This window comes from Peromyscus maniculatus, chromosome 12, assembly GCF_049852395.1.
Source record: "Peromyscus maniculatus bairdii isolate BWxNUB_F1_BW_parent chromosome 12, HU_Pman_BW_mat_3.1, whole genome shotgun sequence".
NCBI classification, from domain to species: Eukaryota; Metazoa; Chordata; class Mammalia; order Rodentia; family Cricetidae; genus Peromyscus; species Peromyscus maniculatus.
In genome coordinates, this window is record NC_134863.1 from 60,102,916 (window position 1) to 60,119,681 (window position 16,766).

Here is a 16,766-nt window from a genome sequence, read left to right on the forward strand (position 1 = left end):
ATGAAGAACCCAGTTTTATCTGAATCCTTGTTAGGATTGACACTGTATTTTATTAGTTCCCTGATAGTTATCTAAGGACATCTAGTCATAGTCTTAATTTACATTTTTATCATAGCTCATTAAGATCATTTTTGTTGACCCACTTGCTATCTGTGTACTCTGCTCAAATGCCTGTATTTGGTTTAGTTTTAAAGTTAGATTAACTTTCTTTCCTTTAAACAAACTATCTTTGAGACTGAGAGTTCTTTCCTATCCCAGGTATGAATCCTTTGTCATTAGTGTGGTTTACAAATATTTCCTCTCAGCCTGTGGCTTATGATTTCATCTAAATATGTATGGTTTTTCACACACACACACACACACACACACACACACGTTTTCATTTTGAAGTACAGTTTATTCAATTATTTCTTTTATAGATTATACTTGATTTTGTTCTTATGAATGCACTCTTCCTAGCCCTAAAGATCTGACGTTATTTTTCTAAAGGTACTGTTGTTTCACATAGTATACTTAAGTCTGTTTTTCATTTTGAGTTAACTTTTGTATAATTTATAAGGTTTAGGTCAAGCTTATTTTATTGGCTGTGAATGTTGGAGTCTTATTTTACATTATAACATGCTGGTCTTTACTCAACTCTAACTGAAGTCTGCAAGCAGTTATATTACAATATATATTACAGTTTATTCATAGCATGGGGATGAAATAGTCTACCAACTTTCTTATTTATAAGGTCTTTAAAAAACTTTTGCTTGTTATCTTAAGACAGCTAAAGCTTTGGGATGCAAGGTAAACCTGAGAACTATGTAATTTAATCTCAGGTACAATTTTATTGTTTTTTTCAATATTCAATTTTCTTATTTTTCTATCATTTCAGAACATTATTGATTCATATTCTAGTTGATAAGAATTTGTGTAGACTTCAATTAATAATCTTATTTTGATTTAAAATGCTACAAGGTTTTAAGTGATATGTTTAGAATGGTTTTATTTGTCTATTATGTACTCATCAGATAAGTACTATTAGAAATATATATATTTAAAATCTACTTTCACTCAGTTTATCTTTTCACTTGATTTAAATAAAAGGTTAATTCTGTAAAACTTTTTCTGATCTTTTTAATTGTAGGAGTGAGTTTGTTAAATCTCAACTAAGCTAGTACCAATATTTTCCAAAATTAGCTTCTTTTTATCTAACTGAAGTTGGCCTTTGGTTTATTTCAGTCTTACTATTTACTTTGATGCTTATCAGGGTTGATTGTTCTAGAAATGCTGCTAGCAATTGGAGCATATCAGTTTCCAAAGAAATAGGATAGATGTTGAAATATAACTGTTGTTAGCACATTTATTTGACTAAGGTTGCAAAACTTTATATAGGGTGGAGAAGTGACATTTTAGAGAAATTCTACAGTTATAACTCACTAAAATGTAAATAGACAGTCCATATTATTAATTCAACTAACTAAATTACTAGATTGGTTTGAAACCCATAATGACTCTTTAAAACCCTTACTGTAGGGAAGAGGGGTTCTATCATTGCCATTATCCACGTTGTTTCTTCTTACTTCTGCATTATGACTTTAATGAGTGCATCTGGAGTTTTAGGGTGGCCTATGGAAGGTGACATGCACAAAGGACATTATTGCTCAGAAGTTGTCTTGCAGGCTGTGCATAGGCATCTGAGTTGTGGTCTTCTCATTAATTGGTTTTAGAAGCCTGTTTCCGAATTCTCTTTGTCACAGGCATTTTTCTACACAACGTAACAAGTGCAAGTGGCCTGCCTGACAGCAGCTCAATTAGAGAAGAGAATGTAAACACAGTAGATAAACCCAGTATAATACAGATGAAAGGTAGTCAGTCAGTCCTGGTAAAGAAGGGGACGTGTACCACCAAGAACTTCGTCTTAAGTTCTTAAAATTATTCTTCTCGACAAGGAAGAATTAATCTTTCAGGATGGGGACAAGTCAATGAGACTTGAGATTCAATGCACTAGATAAGTCATTAATCTTCATTAAAATAATTAGTGAAGGTATCCTGTTACCGTATACATGAATTGTATTACTTAATGTGAACGTTTCCTTGCAAAAAGGGCTCAGTTGCAAAATACACTTTTATAAGAATTGCCACATTGTGTAAGCAATGAAGCTTGTAAAATGCATTGTAAATCATATCTGATGACAAACCAGCATGCTTCTTTATAATAGACAAGCACATTTTGGAAGTAAGAGTAGACTATTTTTAGAGGCAGTGAGCAATTCCAAAGTAAGCTAAGATACTCCATTTTTTAATGAATCAGGGAGTGGGGGATATTAAATTGAGTATCACTTGGCTAGGAGGATTCCAGGGACAAAAATGAGTGTCCAGTGCTTTCTCCTTAGCCTCCCTTAAGCATCTTGCCTAGATCAGCACTGTCTAAGAGTAATATAACATGGACCATGTGTATAATCTAAAATTTTTTAGTAACCACATAAAAAGACAAAATAGATGAAGTCATTTAAAAATCTATTATTTAATTCATTGGATTCAAAATGTCACCCCAACATAAAACTAAAAAAAAAAAAAATTCTGCTTATATACTTCACATTTTTACAAATTAGGCATTGCAAATCTTCTATTTGTTTCCTGCTTAAAGCACATTTGGGCTCAGTAACAGTGTGTGGCCTGTGGCTACTGTATTCCATAGGGAAGGTTTAGATTATGTGTTTGAAGCCGGAACCTTCAGAGAGAGAGAGAGTTAGCATGACCCCCACAAGGAGAATAAAGAGAAAGATTAAGTAAGTAGACAGATTCAGTCAGCTTTGTGTTTGCAATAGAGGTAATTAGACACATAGAGATTACAGTTTTGCCTCAGGGACTCCCCAGTTATTGAACCCCGTTTTTTTAATACTCCGAGAATTAAAGGAATGATATCGTAAATATAAACAAAGAACTATTCCACATAATTAACTGGAGGTGAGCAGGGGGCCATGTTTGCCCTCCATTCTTTGAGTCAGCTAATCCCCCTTTAGATAATTCTTTATTTATTTGGGTGGTTTTTATGTCAGATTTTCTCATGTTAAATGCATCATATCTGTCCCATAGAGCAAAATCACAAACAACATAACACCAAAAGATGGACCAAAGTAAACCTGGTAAAGATTTACTTCTTGATGAAGGGATTAAGATCTTGTGACTGTCCCTGGCTGTGTTAATTGTAGACCTTTCCTGGATGTTCCAGCTTCACTTGGACCTAGCCCAATTCACTTCTGTTTATAACTCTGCTGTCCGAACAGTCTTGCTTAGGGGCAGTGGTGACTCATTATGACTTGCACTATTACAGAGCAGATCTCTTGTTAATGGAGAGGAAGGTTGGAAAGATTGCTTCTCCTCACTCTTAAAACAGTGACCAAGTTGTAGGTTCATGTATCCATGGACAAGTGTGTGCTGTGTGTTTTATGTCCTTTCCTTCCTGAGGTGTGTTTATCATCTCTAGATAAGAATCTGTCAGTGTTTATACTTATATTTGCTTTGCATCTACTCTGAATACCTGATAGTTCACCTTGTAAGGATAGGGGGAACATTGCTGCTTATAGCTATTTGACCTATAGCTGTCGATCAGGCTCTTCCTGGATTGCTTCTTAAAGATCTTGCTCTCTTCAATGTTATGATTGCCTTGCAGTACATGCTGACTGACCCAGCATCCTGGGATGCTGCATGCGTGTCTTGAATTTAAGAATAGAAGAATATAGTTAGGAAACATATTATTGTCTTTGGTGTTTTCTTTAGAACTTAGAATAGAGGTTTACACTCTAGGGGTGTTCTGCAAGTTATCTATTGACTTGGGGTCTGGTCCAGCTTGTTCTGTAATATTAAAAACCTAGAAATATTTATTACTGTAGTTGTTTGGGTGTCCCTAGGAACATTTGAGATTAATTCTTCAATCATGTTGTGTCCTGTGGTGGGCAAAACTGTGCATACACACACACAGCTTAACCTTTCTCCTGCCTAATACATCTGCGAAGAAGATTGTAATTTGTGCATTGTGCTTTTATCGGGTTGCCGTTCCCAATGCAGTTAGTGTAATTTTTCATTTCCTAACAGTCCTCAGGCAATTCTGTTTAACATGCTTTCTATTTCAGAACATTCTTCTATTTAAAAAAAACTTTTTTTTTTTTTTTTTTTTTTTGCCTCAGGCCCAACATGGTTTTCTAGCCAGGCCAGTAATTTCTACCCTTGCTGGTTTTAGTCACTTTTACTGTTAAAATTCTAAGTGTATTTACTATGGATACCTTTTGTGATTGTTTTTATGGGAAAGTTAATGCTGAGATACTGCTGATTTGTTGATATTACATCTGTTTCACAACAATATTATTTCATTTTTATAACTAAGGGGAAGAGATGGTTAATTTTTTACTTTTATTTTTAACTTTTTTATTTATTTACTTAATAAATGGAATTATACATTTCTATTTACTAAAATGTAGAATGCTCCACAACAATAGCCACACTATAAAAAGAAACTGATTTATTGATAGTTACCCCACCCCATTTTTTTCTTTCAAATTCATTCAATAGGTAGTCAATTGTCCTCTTAAGGTGATGCGTTAGACATTACTGAAACAAGTTGCCTGAGTTACTGTCTCAATGATCATGAATTAGGTTTGATTTTGGTTTAAGATGAGATACATTTCTAAGGGGAGATTTAAGAGCTGCTCTTTGGAATTGAATATGTTAATAGATAATCTGGTAATAGAGACTTAGATATTTACTGGACAAAGACTAATAAGCAAGAACATCCATGACCAAGCCTTTGTTCTCATAAGCCATGTGTAGTTGGCTAACACAAAACAGACTTTATTTTTTTTGGGGTATCAACTTTTGTTTTCATATTTTTTTGTATTATTATTATTATTGATTTTCTTTCCTTTTTGAGAGAGAGAGGGTAAAAAAGAACATGGAGTTCATAAATTTAAGTGGGTAGAGAGGTGGGATGGATCTGGGAGGAGTTACAGAAGGGGAAAGAATATGATAAATATATTGTATGATACAGGAGGAAAATAATATGATAAGTATATTATATGGGATAGAAATAGTATGATAAATATATTGTATAAAAATTTAAAGTAAACAATAAATAAATTACATTTTATTATTATTTTTTAAAGTCATGGTATCATTGTGTAGCCCTGGTTGGCGTGGAATTCACTTTCTAGACACATGTAGCCTCAAACTCAGAGATGTATGTATTCCTACTTGAGTGCTGGGTTCAAGGTGCATGCAAATATGTTCTTTTCAAATTTACACTCTTAAAGGCAGCTGAGGCTCTATCATTCATGACTGATACCAAGTGTCAATAGCTTTTCTTTGGCCTTAAAAAAACATCAAACATTTTGTTGAAGTAAGTATTTCTCAAGCTTTTAGTGCTTCTAATTATTATTTATTATTAACCATTTTTGAATTAATGGGAAACTTTGGCCAGGTATTCAAAGACAGTATGAAATTTTCAGCACTTAATATTTCATAGCCTCAAAAAGTTGTTGTTAGAAAGATGTTATTGGTAATTGCCCTTCCCTGATAATGTGGGTTTGTTTTCATTCTTTTTTAAAATTAAGACTTAATTATTAACCTGTGAAATAGTATATGTTTTAGTAAACATGAGCCAGGTTTGGGGTTATATGACTTATATGTTTCTCCCTCTCTCTCTCTTTCTCTCTGTGTCTCTGCCTCATATCTTGGGTGAATAATTTGGGCCTTGTCCTTTGTCTAGTGACTAAGATGCCCACCACTTGACTCTCTGATGCTATTCTTTTATTATAGTTATGATGGATTTTCTGTTTTGATAAAATGAGGTTTTACGTTTTAAACAAACTGTGTGGGTACACTTGTGCTTTATATCATTTTTAGACGACTTAGGAGAAGTTTGTAGTAATTCCCTCATGTATTTTCAACACCAGTGATTACTTATTACTGAAGGTTAGGTTGCTGAAATTGGTGTAGGGTTGTTTGGAGCCAGTGAATTTAGTACTGTCAAAGGCTAACAAGCAAGTGGTAGAAATCTCCCAAAGTTAGTTACTTTCAATTTGGAAAGACCAGGACCAAGGAATGTTTTTGTGTTGCTCTGAAACAAGGCTGAGCACTGCTTTTATTATAGGAAGATATACTTGTTTAGTGGGAAGCTTGGAGAGGAATAATGAAGCTATTTGGTTTTTTAAGTGGAAGGAATGACAATGGAATTCTTTTGAAGAAAGGTAATGTATATGATGTTTAAGAGCAAACTAAAAAGAAAATGGGTATTTTAAGAACATCTTAGCTTTTCTTACGTAAGATGATAATAAATAAAATGCTCTGTCTGAATTGAATAGACACAAGTGGGTGGCATGTGAACAGTTAAAGAGTCATTTCAATAATGTTATGGACAAGACTGTTTTTATCTTCTCACGGAGTCATCAGAAATATCTAGGAAGAATGCAAGCTGAAACTAATTTACATTAGATTTTCATTGGGATTATTCTGGTGTTTCTGTACGGTGAGATGTCAGGATTGTTGTGGGTTACTGAATGTATTAGATAAGGTAATAGTTATTTCCAGCCTATAGTATAGTGCATAGGGTTGTAGAAACTAACTAACTGGCAGTTCCAGAGCCAAAAATATATATCATTATCATTTAACAATAATTTTGTGGTAGCTGGTTGCATCAGGGCCTTTCCTCCTGTAGACTTTGTTCTGGTTCTCCTTCTGTCCTCTGACCGTTAAGTTTGATTTTTCTGCTAGCCAGCCAATGGATGGTTAAAGAGATTATAACTGTAAATGACTTCATAACATATGCATTTGAATGATGGTGTATGCATGATAGTTCATGAAGCCTTATGAGAAGCTCTGAGAGGTTCAGCTGTGAGTGGGAGGGCTTATCTGTGTTTCACCTACTGTCTACCCACTTTCTCTTAGGACAGGTAAAAACAAAACAAAACAAAACAATCAAAACAAAGGAAAAACCAAAAACAACCAGCCATACCCTATTTGGTTGCATGGTGAGAACATCTAATTGTGTTTTTGTTGTGGTGGTTTTTTCCTAAGTACAATAGTCAGAAGAAAACTGAAGTTGAAGGAAATTGCTGTAATACCTAGTGAAGGCTTCACAATCAGTCCTGAACCCAAACTGGGATGTGTAAGATATCTCATGCCCTTCTACGATTCTGTTTATTCTAACAATATAAACAACACCTATAGTGTACTGGGACACGCACATGTGTATCTTGATAACATGTGTCATCATTAAGCCAGGAAATCTGCCTGTGAACTTGCACTTTTAGTCAGTAGTTCTGTGATGCTGCTAGACCTGTTTAAGTAGTAAAGGTAAAGCTTGCATGCAGTTGGTTATTGAGAGTACTTGCTTTTCTCCTTAGATTATCAGTACCTTTGCTTGCCAATCAAGGCTGGGCCTTAGCTACTACAACACATTTATGATTGTGTTTGTGTGTGTGTAGGACAGACATTGATATCTGGTATCATCTATTGCTTTCTACCTTATTTGTTGAGGTATATCTCTCAATGTGATCAGTGTTCCAGCTAGACCGGCTGATGAGCAAGCCTTTGGGGGCTGCCTGTCTCTGTCCTGATAGTCTGGGGTTACAGAAGAGCACTGCTATGCTCTGCTTTCACATGGGTGCTGGGCTCCAAACTCATCTTACCATGCTTGCGCCTCAGACTACTTAGTGACGGAACCATTCCTCACCCCTTATCTTTACTTTCATTTTTTTTATTATTATTATAACCCTCATTTTGGCTTTATTGTTAGTATTTTTTTTCTATAGTGCTTGAACTACATTAAAAAAAATCACTTGGCATGGGGGCATATGTGTAATCCCCACACTTGGGGGATAGAGGAAGAACATCATGACTTTGAGGCCAGCCTGGACTCCCTAGTTAGACCATCAACGAAGAAGCAAAACAGACTTGTAAAATAACAACCCTCAACACCACATCTTTGCAAATGCAATTCTTAAAGCTTTTCAGCTAACACATTTTTTTTTTTTCACCTTTATCCTGATTTTAAAAACCAAGGAGTGCCTGCCTGCTTTTTCTGCTTTGAGTGTCTATCAAGGATGGAAAGGGTTTCTGGAGAAGGGTAACCCTGTCTGCTCATCTTTATAATGTGCTGAAAATAAAACAGTCCATCTCCAAGTATATTCTTTCCCCCAGTGTTGCCATTTGTTCCGGTATCTCCGAGAGTATTATGGGAAATAATTACCATGTCCATATTTCAGCTCCAGTGAATCATGGATTAGTTTATCAGCTAGAAGATCATCTTTACACTTGATTATGATGGATAATCTTTATTGTTGATCTGAGTGGATTGGTGCAGGAGATGAATCCAACTCACCTATGGGTTTAGTCCTACATTGCTGGAGTAGATTGAGAGTGGAAGTCTTACAGGGAGCACCATCCAGTGGGCTGTGAATTCGGATGGGGTTAAAGTGGGAATGAGGAAGACCTCAAAGACGTAATCATTGCATTCTTCCTACCTGGTCACCTTGAGGTGAGGTGCTTTGGTCCATTACTTCTTTCCCTTCTTCAAGTTCAGCAGTCAGTTAGCTGTAGACTGAGACCTTGAAACTGAGGTAAATTAAATTCTTTTTAGTTGTTAAGTTGTTTAGATCAGGCATTTGCCTCAGTGGTGAAAAGTCTAACATGCTTATGTTTTTTGAAATATGTGAAATTTTGCCACATCTGATGCTTAAATGTCCACAAATCCAGAGATGGAAATCTGCAGAAAACAACTCAAGAACATTTTAATAAACTGTTCTGAGGAAGTGATTTCTGCGAAAGGAGGTGAAAGTCACACATGGTAGCTCACATATTATACTTCAGGGGCTGAGGCAAATGATTAATGAAGTTTTGAGGTTAGCTTGGGCTATATAATGTGAGACCCTACCTAAAAAATAGTTTTGCTGGGTGATGGTGGTGCACGCCTTTAATCCAAGCACTCAGGAGGCAGAGCCAGGTGGATCTCTGTGAGTTTGAGGCCAGCCTGGGCTACCAAGTGAGTTATAGGAAAGGCGCAAAGCTATGCAGAGAAACCCTGTCTCAAAACAACAACAACAACAACAAAAATAATTTTATGGATTGTATAAAGTGGAGAAAAGTACAGAAAAATGTACGTAATGATTAAAATTGTGGAATTTGGCTTTGGGACAAGATTTAAATTTTGTCTTTGTCTCAGGAATGCCTTGTTTCAAAACGCCACAGTTTTTCACATGTGACAAAGGTACAAAATGTCATTTTGTACCAGGGCTGTTCTGAGAAGTAACTTTAATGGAATGTGTATTTAAGGCAATTAGTGTGTTTCTTGGGCAGATACTAAACACTGAAATCAGTAGTATACATTGTTGATTTTATTGCTCTTAAGTTTTCTGGGTGCTGAGATAAAATTCAGATATGCATTTCTGGGTGCTGAGATAAAATTCAAATATGCAGATATCTAGAGACGGAAATCTGGAGAAAATTAAGCACACCTGAATATGCTTAATATAAATTGAGACAAAAGTGTCTGAGTGTTCTTAACAGGAGTCTGGGTTTTATGCATTTATTTGAGCATGTAGAAGTGGCTAATATGGTTTGCTTAATTACTTGACACTTGGTTCAACAATGCCATCATTTAATCTCTTTGAGACTCCTAAGCATCTTTTGTTATGAAGGAAGGAAGGAGACATTGGTAGACTGGTAGAGTATATCTTGTATGTTCTGGGTACTCTTCTGTAACACTCAAATCCTGGTGAAGTTCTAGAAGACCCACCATTGATTACGAATGGAGAAACGTGTTGAGGAGATAGGCAGATCTCGGTGGCATCTGTGATCTGGGGACCTGGAATACACTGCTGCCACTGCTGCCATTGACCTAGTAGGCACCTTGATTTCAGTGGGCACCGTGGCTTTCTGGAGTTCGAAGGCTCTAACAGTGCCTAGGCTTCAAGAGTACAACAGCTGTACTTTTTGTGATAGGCTTCAAGTGTAGGTAGAAATGGAGCCTTCTGTGGTGTTAGCTGATTGATCCCAATGTCTTTTGGAATGCAGTAGATTGGATCATACTATGATTTCCTTGTGGTGGAAATGAGTATGAGCATGCTTATTTCTTAGTATGACAGAAATTCTAGATATGTACTATAGAGACTTGACTACTGTTACTGACACAGTAGCTCTGTAATAACGGAAGACTCATTTTCTGTGAGAGAAGACGTAGAATACCTACCATAAATAAATACTTTACATCTTGCCATTTACTAGGAAAACGCCCAGGCATATAAAAATTAGTAAAATATGTTCTCAATTATTCACTGGGATCTATAAGCCACTATGATGTACAAGTAAAATTGGACCTTGATCACTTGGTACATTGCTTTTTTTTTTTTGACTTTGGGCTTCGCTTATGTATGCTGAGCTGATCTTAAACTCATGATCCTCTCCCTCAGCCTCCTGAGTGCTGAGATTATTGATGTATGTCACTACGGTCTGACCCTCAGTAAATTAACTCTGGGTTGAATTTGCCTCACTGTGAGTCCAGTGGGTCAACTAGCAAATCCCCAGTCATTCTTCCTATTTCCCGATTGCAGCAAGATGCGTATCATTTTCAGATGTTTTTCTTAATGATTTATTATGGAATGTGAACTATTTAGGGAAACCAAAGGCAGCCCTAAACTGCCATTCACTAACAAAACAAAAATGATCCCTAGTACTATATCCCTGGCTAAATCCAGAATATTGGACTCTTTTCAAGGTCTTGAAGGAAGCAACAATAGAGATTACCAAAACATCCTCTTGAGGTGCTGCTTTTAAATTTTTTATTCTTTGAGAATTTCATACATGCACACATTAAAATATGATTTTATATATAGTCTCTTCCCCATGTCTCCCCTCCAACTTACTTAATTCCTCCCAATAGCTTGCCCTCTTAAGTTCATTTCCTTTCCTCCTCTACAACCTTCTCCTCCTCCTCTTCTTTAATAATTCAGTAAGTCCAATTAGTCCTGATTATATGTATATAGGTATGGGGTCAGCCACTAGAACTCTGGAAAACTACCGATGACCACACCCTCAAGGGAAAATGATTCTCGCTCCCCTATATGTTATAAACTTCCAATAGCTCCTCAGTTAGGAGTGTGGCATAAGGATAATCTTCACCATCTTCAAAAGATCAAGCCAGACAAAATTCTCATGTAGTTTTTTTTTTTTTTTTTTTTTTTTAAGATTTATTTATTTATTATGCATACAGTGTCTTGCTGGTGTTATGTCTGCAGGTCAAAAGAGGGCACCAGATCACATTACAGATGGTTGTCAGCTGCCATGTGGTTGCTGGGAATTGAACTCAGGACCTTTGGAAGAGCAGCCAGTGCTCTTAACCTCTGAGCCATCTCTCCAGCTCTTTTTGTAGTTTTTGTGCAGGTGGCCATAGCTGGTGTCAGAAGCTTCTTTTTGCAGTGGGCAGTGGTCAATGCAGTGACGCACGACTGGTAAAGGCACAGAAAAGAAGAAACTTAGTTGTCATCCTTTACGGTACATCTTTATCTCCACCCACAACCCCCGTGTAAGAGCTGTAGGATGGGGAAGAGTGCCCTGAATTGCGGTCATTTGGACATGATATGGATATTGAACTCATGACTTGCTAGTTTTATGGATACATCTTAGAGAACCATCTTTGTATGGCAATCAATATAGTTCTTTGTAGTATATAGCAATTAATTGGACAATTAAAAAAATACTAATTAGTAGAGCACTGAACACTTTCACAGTTTAATGCCAACATGATTGTGGGAGCCCGTTCTTGGGTTCCTCATGGCTTTACCCAGCAGGTCCGAATAGAGGATGATCAGGACCACGGGCCTGAGTGCAGGTGTCTGAGATGGTCTGCACTTGGCTGTGCTGGGGGAGGTCTTTTGCTCCACCCCTTGGCGTCTCTATAAAAACCCTGGGCCAGAGATAGTCGGGGCCCGTTGGAATAGGTTCCAGGCCCTCTCGAGGCTATCCTTTATTTTCTATCTGTTTATCTCCGCAACATTCCCCGCTATAAATCCTTCTATCTAATATTTCCTGCTGCTCGCACTCAAGAAAACTCTGTGAAGCTGTGGGGGTGGTGGGTAAACGCCCTACAGAATGGCGCCGTGAACAGGGACTAAAGAAAAAAGAAAAAAAAGGGACTGAATTCAGAAAAAAAGGGGACTAAAAAAAAGGGGGGGACTAAAGACAAATGAACAGGGACTTAAGACAAAGTAATAGGGACTAAAGATAAAGGAAAATAATAGTTTTATTACAGAGTTTTTGGTGAAAGTGCTGAGTCAGCCCTGCCAGTGGAAAGGCATGCCGGTGTTATGGAATATATATATTTTTATATATATTTTTTGGGAAGGCAGGGGTTTTATCCTCGAGAGAAAAGGAAAGCGGACTGGATGTCCGATGCTGCAGCGAAATTCTCTTCTGTCAAAATTTTCTATCTTCTATCCCTTTCTCAAATTCTATCTGTAAAAAATAAGTAAGGTATAGGGTAGTAATATAGTTTAGGAAAAACTTAGAAGTGTAAGATTGTGTAGGAAAAAATAAGTAAGGCAACTAGATAGAAAAACTCTTCAATTTTCTAACTTTGGGGGCTTTGAAAGAAAACTGGGGAAAAAAATCTTTGGGCTTTTCGGGTAGTAAAAAAGCTCTTCTTTGAGCTTATGGGGAAGAAAAAGTTTCCTATGGAAGCTTTTGACCTGGGGACAGCTGAAATGCTAAGTCCAAGCAGCAGGAGAAAGTGTTTTCTCCCTGAGGCAAAAATGGGGTTCTAAGAAGTCAAAGTTTAAAGTTGGGAAGTTTTGGGAAAAGTTGGTCTTTCTCCTGGGGAAAAAAATCTTTCTCAAACTCTAAAGCTTTTCTTGGAAAATTTTGGGGGAAAAATCTCTCTAAAAAGCCTTAATCTTTCTCTCTTAAGAAACTTAAAAACTAAAGCCTCTAACCTCTCTCAGAGGAGAGTAGAATCACCTGAAGATATTAGTATGGGGACCACCTGTGATTAGCTCTAAGGGAAAACAACAAATTTAAGACAGCAAAACCTCTCTAAGTTTTCAAGCTTTAAAAATCCTCCCTGCAATGCAGGAGGCAGGAACAAGTTTCTAAAAACCCCTTCTAAGCTCTGTCTCTTCAAGCTAGTAAAAGACAGTGGGTCAGAGTACCCTGAGGGAAACGCTTGGGAGAGTAAGGGTAAAAAGCTACAGAGAGCCCAAAAGGGCAGGAAACTTTACCTGAGAAAAGCAAAAAAGCCAAGCTTTTCAGTTACAGCCAAGCTGAGGCAACAAGGGTTTTGTCTAAGTGAGCATTTCAGAATGAAAAGGTGCTCCTAATCTTCCTAAAGCAAAGATCCCCTGAAGCAATGCAAACTGTTAGCATTGTATCCTCGCTTCTGACCAAAAACCCAGAGGTGACTGGCCAGTGTCTCTGAGTTGGGGTGCATTTTGGGGATACTAGGGTTCCTGCAGTTATAAACTTCCTGGAGCACAGAGCTGAGGCAGGAAAGTGCAGGACCCAGGGGAAGATTGCTAATGAACAAACAAAGCTAAAGCCAGTGGGAGCGGCACAGTTGTCCACTTTCCTACAAGTCCCGGGTTGATAGGTCCACAACTGCAAAAAGAAATCTGAGAAAAAGCTTTCCTATCAGAGTAGGGACCTTTCTGGGAACACAGTGGAGGAGCTGAACTGTGTCTGAGGCAGTTGTGCTGCTGGGTCAGAGCGCTGTCTGGGGAGGGAGCCCAGCCAGGGCGGAGTGGAACTGACCAGGAGTGAAGCTTTCTTTTCTGTCAGAGAAAGCACCTCTTTGAGAAAAGCTTTGTTTCAACTGACTCCCAGTGAGATGAGGGAGTGTAGCCCTGAGGGGTGATTGCCTCTGGCATAAGCTCTGTCCTGAGCACCCAGACAAGCAAATGCAACCCACTGGGGGACTGGGCCAGGTGAAGGCCTGAAGAGGCAAAACACCCGTCCTAATGGGAGTTTAGAAATGGCAAAAACCTCCCTTGTTAGATTATTAGTCTGTTCGCAAACCACACAGACCCCGAAAACAGAAACGGACTAAAGCCCCTACTTCAGTAGCAGGGAAAGCCACCACTGTAGTGTCGGAAACTGTTTCTGGGGTAGAGGGGATAAACTGAGACCAAACTGGATACTGTCTGGGAGAAAGACTCTGAAGAAACAGAGCAGACAGATTCCTCCTCAGAAAATGCATGACCTGACAAAGCTGCTAGAGTTTGGGGCAGATTCAGGGGGAGAAAAAAAGCCCCTACCTCCAAAGGCAGCTAGCAGAGGTACAGAGCCACAGACAGATACCTGACACTCTGCATCTGGGGGGGAACGAACAAGCAAAATGAGATAAATCAGTGGGAGAAAATCTCTGAAGGAGCTGTGGAAAAGCTCTGTTGCAAATGATCTTGTTTTTCACTGACTGGCTAAGGCAAGCACAAGCCCCGAGCAAAGTTGTTATCCGAAATGCCAGCCTCAATGCCGGCCAACGAGGCAGGTGTGGTTCTGATTCGGGGGCCAGTGTCTGATGAAGGAAAGACACCTGTTGAAGCCAGCTGAGGAGAATAGAAACCTCCCAATGTGCCATAGCTGAAAATGTAAAGTGCTTGTTCAAATCTCCCATTGCAAAAGCAAAAAAACTTTGTTCAAACCTCCCGGGCAAGAATTTGTAAGCAAGTCTGGTAAAAGAGAACCAGGTGACTCTCAGACCCAAAAAGAACTATGGGAAATGATATAAGGGACTGATATGGGACTGATATTATTATGGACTGATATAAGGGAAATGCATTCTGGGAAAGGTAGTTTTTCCGCTAAAGATGGCGACATTGCCCTGAAACACTTTTGTCAGCTCAAAAATACGTTCATGGTAAACTTAAAATACAGCCTTTAAAAAGAATAAGGAGGAAAATCATCTAAGAGTTTAAGTGTCATTTCCAATGAAAAATTGAAAGGAGGCGCTTAGCGGTTTGGGGGGTTGGTAAAATGCCTTATTTACCCTAATAGCTGTGAAAAGTTTTTATGGTAGTTGGATGACAAAAAGCAACCTTTAAGAGCAAACAAGTCACCTTAAAATCCTTAAAGCAAGGGAAAGCAGTTTATACACTGAACGTTGTCTTAGATATGAAGAAACTTATGTTGAAATTAAAAAAGTTCTTTGCCTTTTGGACAAACTGCCTGCCATGAGTAATTCCTTTGCAAATCTAATAAGGAGACAAGGAAACAGGCATTCAAAAAGAAATGACTGCTTTCTAGATGGGAAACAAACTTCAGAAAATCTAGCTGTCTTACAAAAGAGTTGCTTTACCTGAAAGTTCCTTATAAGAAATTAATGCTAAATATCACTGCTGCTAATAACATCAGGAGTTCAAGCTAATGAAGTGAAAATACTAAATCCTGAAACTCAAGTGAAATGGAAAGATCCCTGCCCGGGATTATGGAAGGGTTCCGATCCTGTGTTAATATGGGGTCGAGGACATGTTTGTGTTTTTTCCACAAGAGGAGAATGAAGCTCGGTGGTTACCGGAGCATCTGGTAAGGAGCATGGAACTAAGAAAAGTCAGCTCCCATGATGTTCCTATAAAGGAAGCGAAATGAAAGTGGCTCGATTAGTATTTCTGAGGTTTTGTCACTGGTTAATACAAACAGTGAGGAAATAGAGTTCGGAGCTGTGCCACTTTTGGCTTTACTAGCTCCTTTAGAAAAATACCTAATAGCTGTGCATCTCTGTCAGGAGGCCATGCAGGTTGCTGAAAGAATCAGGCCCCTTCCAGCCTTCTGCAGATGCCTTACCTTGGGCCTCTCGCTGTAGCTTCCTATGCTCCTTTTCATTCTGGGAGAGCAGCTGCTGCTTCAACTTCACTTCTTCCTGTACCCTGCTCAGCTCCTGGCGGCGGCGGCGGCGCGGCTGCAGACCTCCTGGGTCAGCTGCTGGTTGTCTCTCCTTCTCACTGATGTCTCTCTGCAACCTTTCATTTTCTTCCTTTACACTGATGTACTCTAGCCGAAGGTGCTCAAGACTTGCCGCCTTCCTGGACAGGGACTTAAGTAATTTTTCATTCTCTTTCAGTTTATCTACGATACATTTGTCGATCATCATACGGAGGGCCTGGTTCTGCTTCCTCAGGGAATGCATCTCTGACTTCAGAGAGCTGTGCAGCTCTGAGCCGTAAGCAGCAACATTTATGGAACCTTGGTCAGCCTCAGACCCCTGCCGTTCCTGCTGTTTCTGGAGCTTCTCATTCGTTTTAATATATTCTTCCAAACGCTTTCTCCGAGTTCGAATTTCCTGTAGGTGTTCCATACAGTCCTGAGAAAAAGAGCTCGCCATCACTGGGCACTTCTCAGTCTCGCTGTCTGGCTTCTGGTCTCGGGACAGGGAGGACTTATCGGACATTTCCTCTTCTGACAGTGCGTGAGAGGCAGAAGGCTCAGGAGATTCAGGCAGGAGATGTTGGTAGGTTAAGTCGTCTTCCTTGGTCCTTAACCTCTCTAGCAGTTCACTCGGGGGACACGGTTCCACACCGGCTAATTTTCCATGGAGAAAATGAGCTGAGCTGAGCTGAGCTGAGCTGAGCGTTTTAAGGCTTGAGGACCACAAACTAGAGCAACACAGTTCACCTGAATCTGAATGTCCCAGTTCAGCTGAGATTCATTTCATTCTGGATGAGGACTCAGAAGCTTCCAGTGAGGAACTGCTGAGGAGAGATAGCTGTGGTTTCTTCTGTTTCTCTCAGATTTTATTAACAAGAACT

General features: G+C 38.7%; 2 protein-coding genes across 2 annotated transcripts in view; one reads left to right on the forward strand and one right to left on the reverse strand.

The window, feature by feature from the left end:
• Gbe1 (1,4-alpha-glucan branching enzyme 1) overlaps positions 1–16,766 on the forward strand; it is a 258,120-nt gene that overhangs the window by 14,494 nt on the left and 226,860 nt on the right. The window lies entirely within an intron of this gene.
• Positions 11,218–16,408, reverse strand: LOC121821754 (CDK5 regulatory subunit-associated protein 2-like). Its single transcript, XM_042259482.2, has 2 exons — positions 15,805–16,408; positions 11,218–11,480 (listed from the first exon to the last, which is right to left on the reverse strand). The coding sequence occupies exons 1-2, from the start codon at positions 16,406–16,408 to the stop codon at positions 11,308–11,310; spliced, it is 777 nt and encodes a 258-aa protein (XP_042115416.1). The 3' UTR covers positions 11,218–11,307.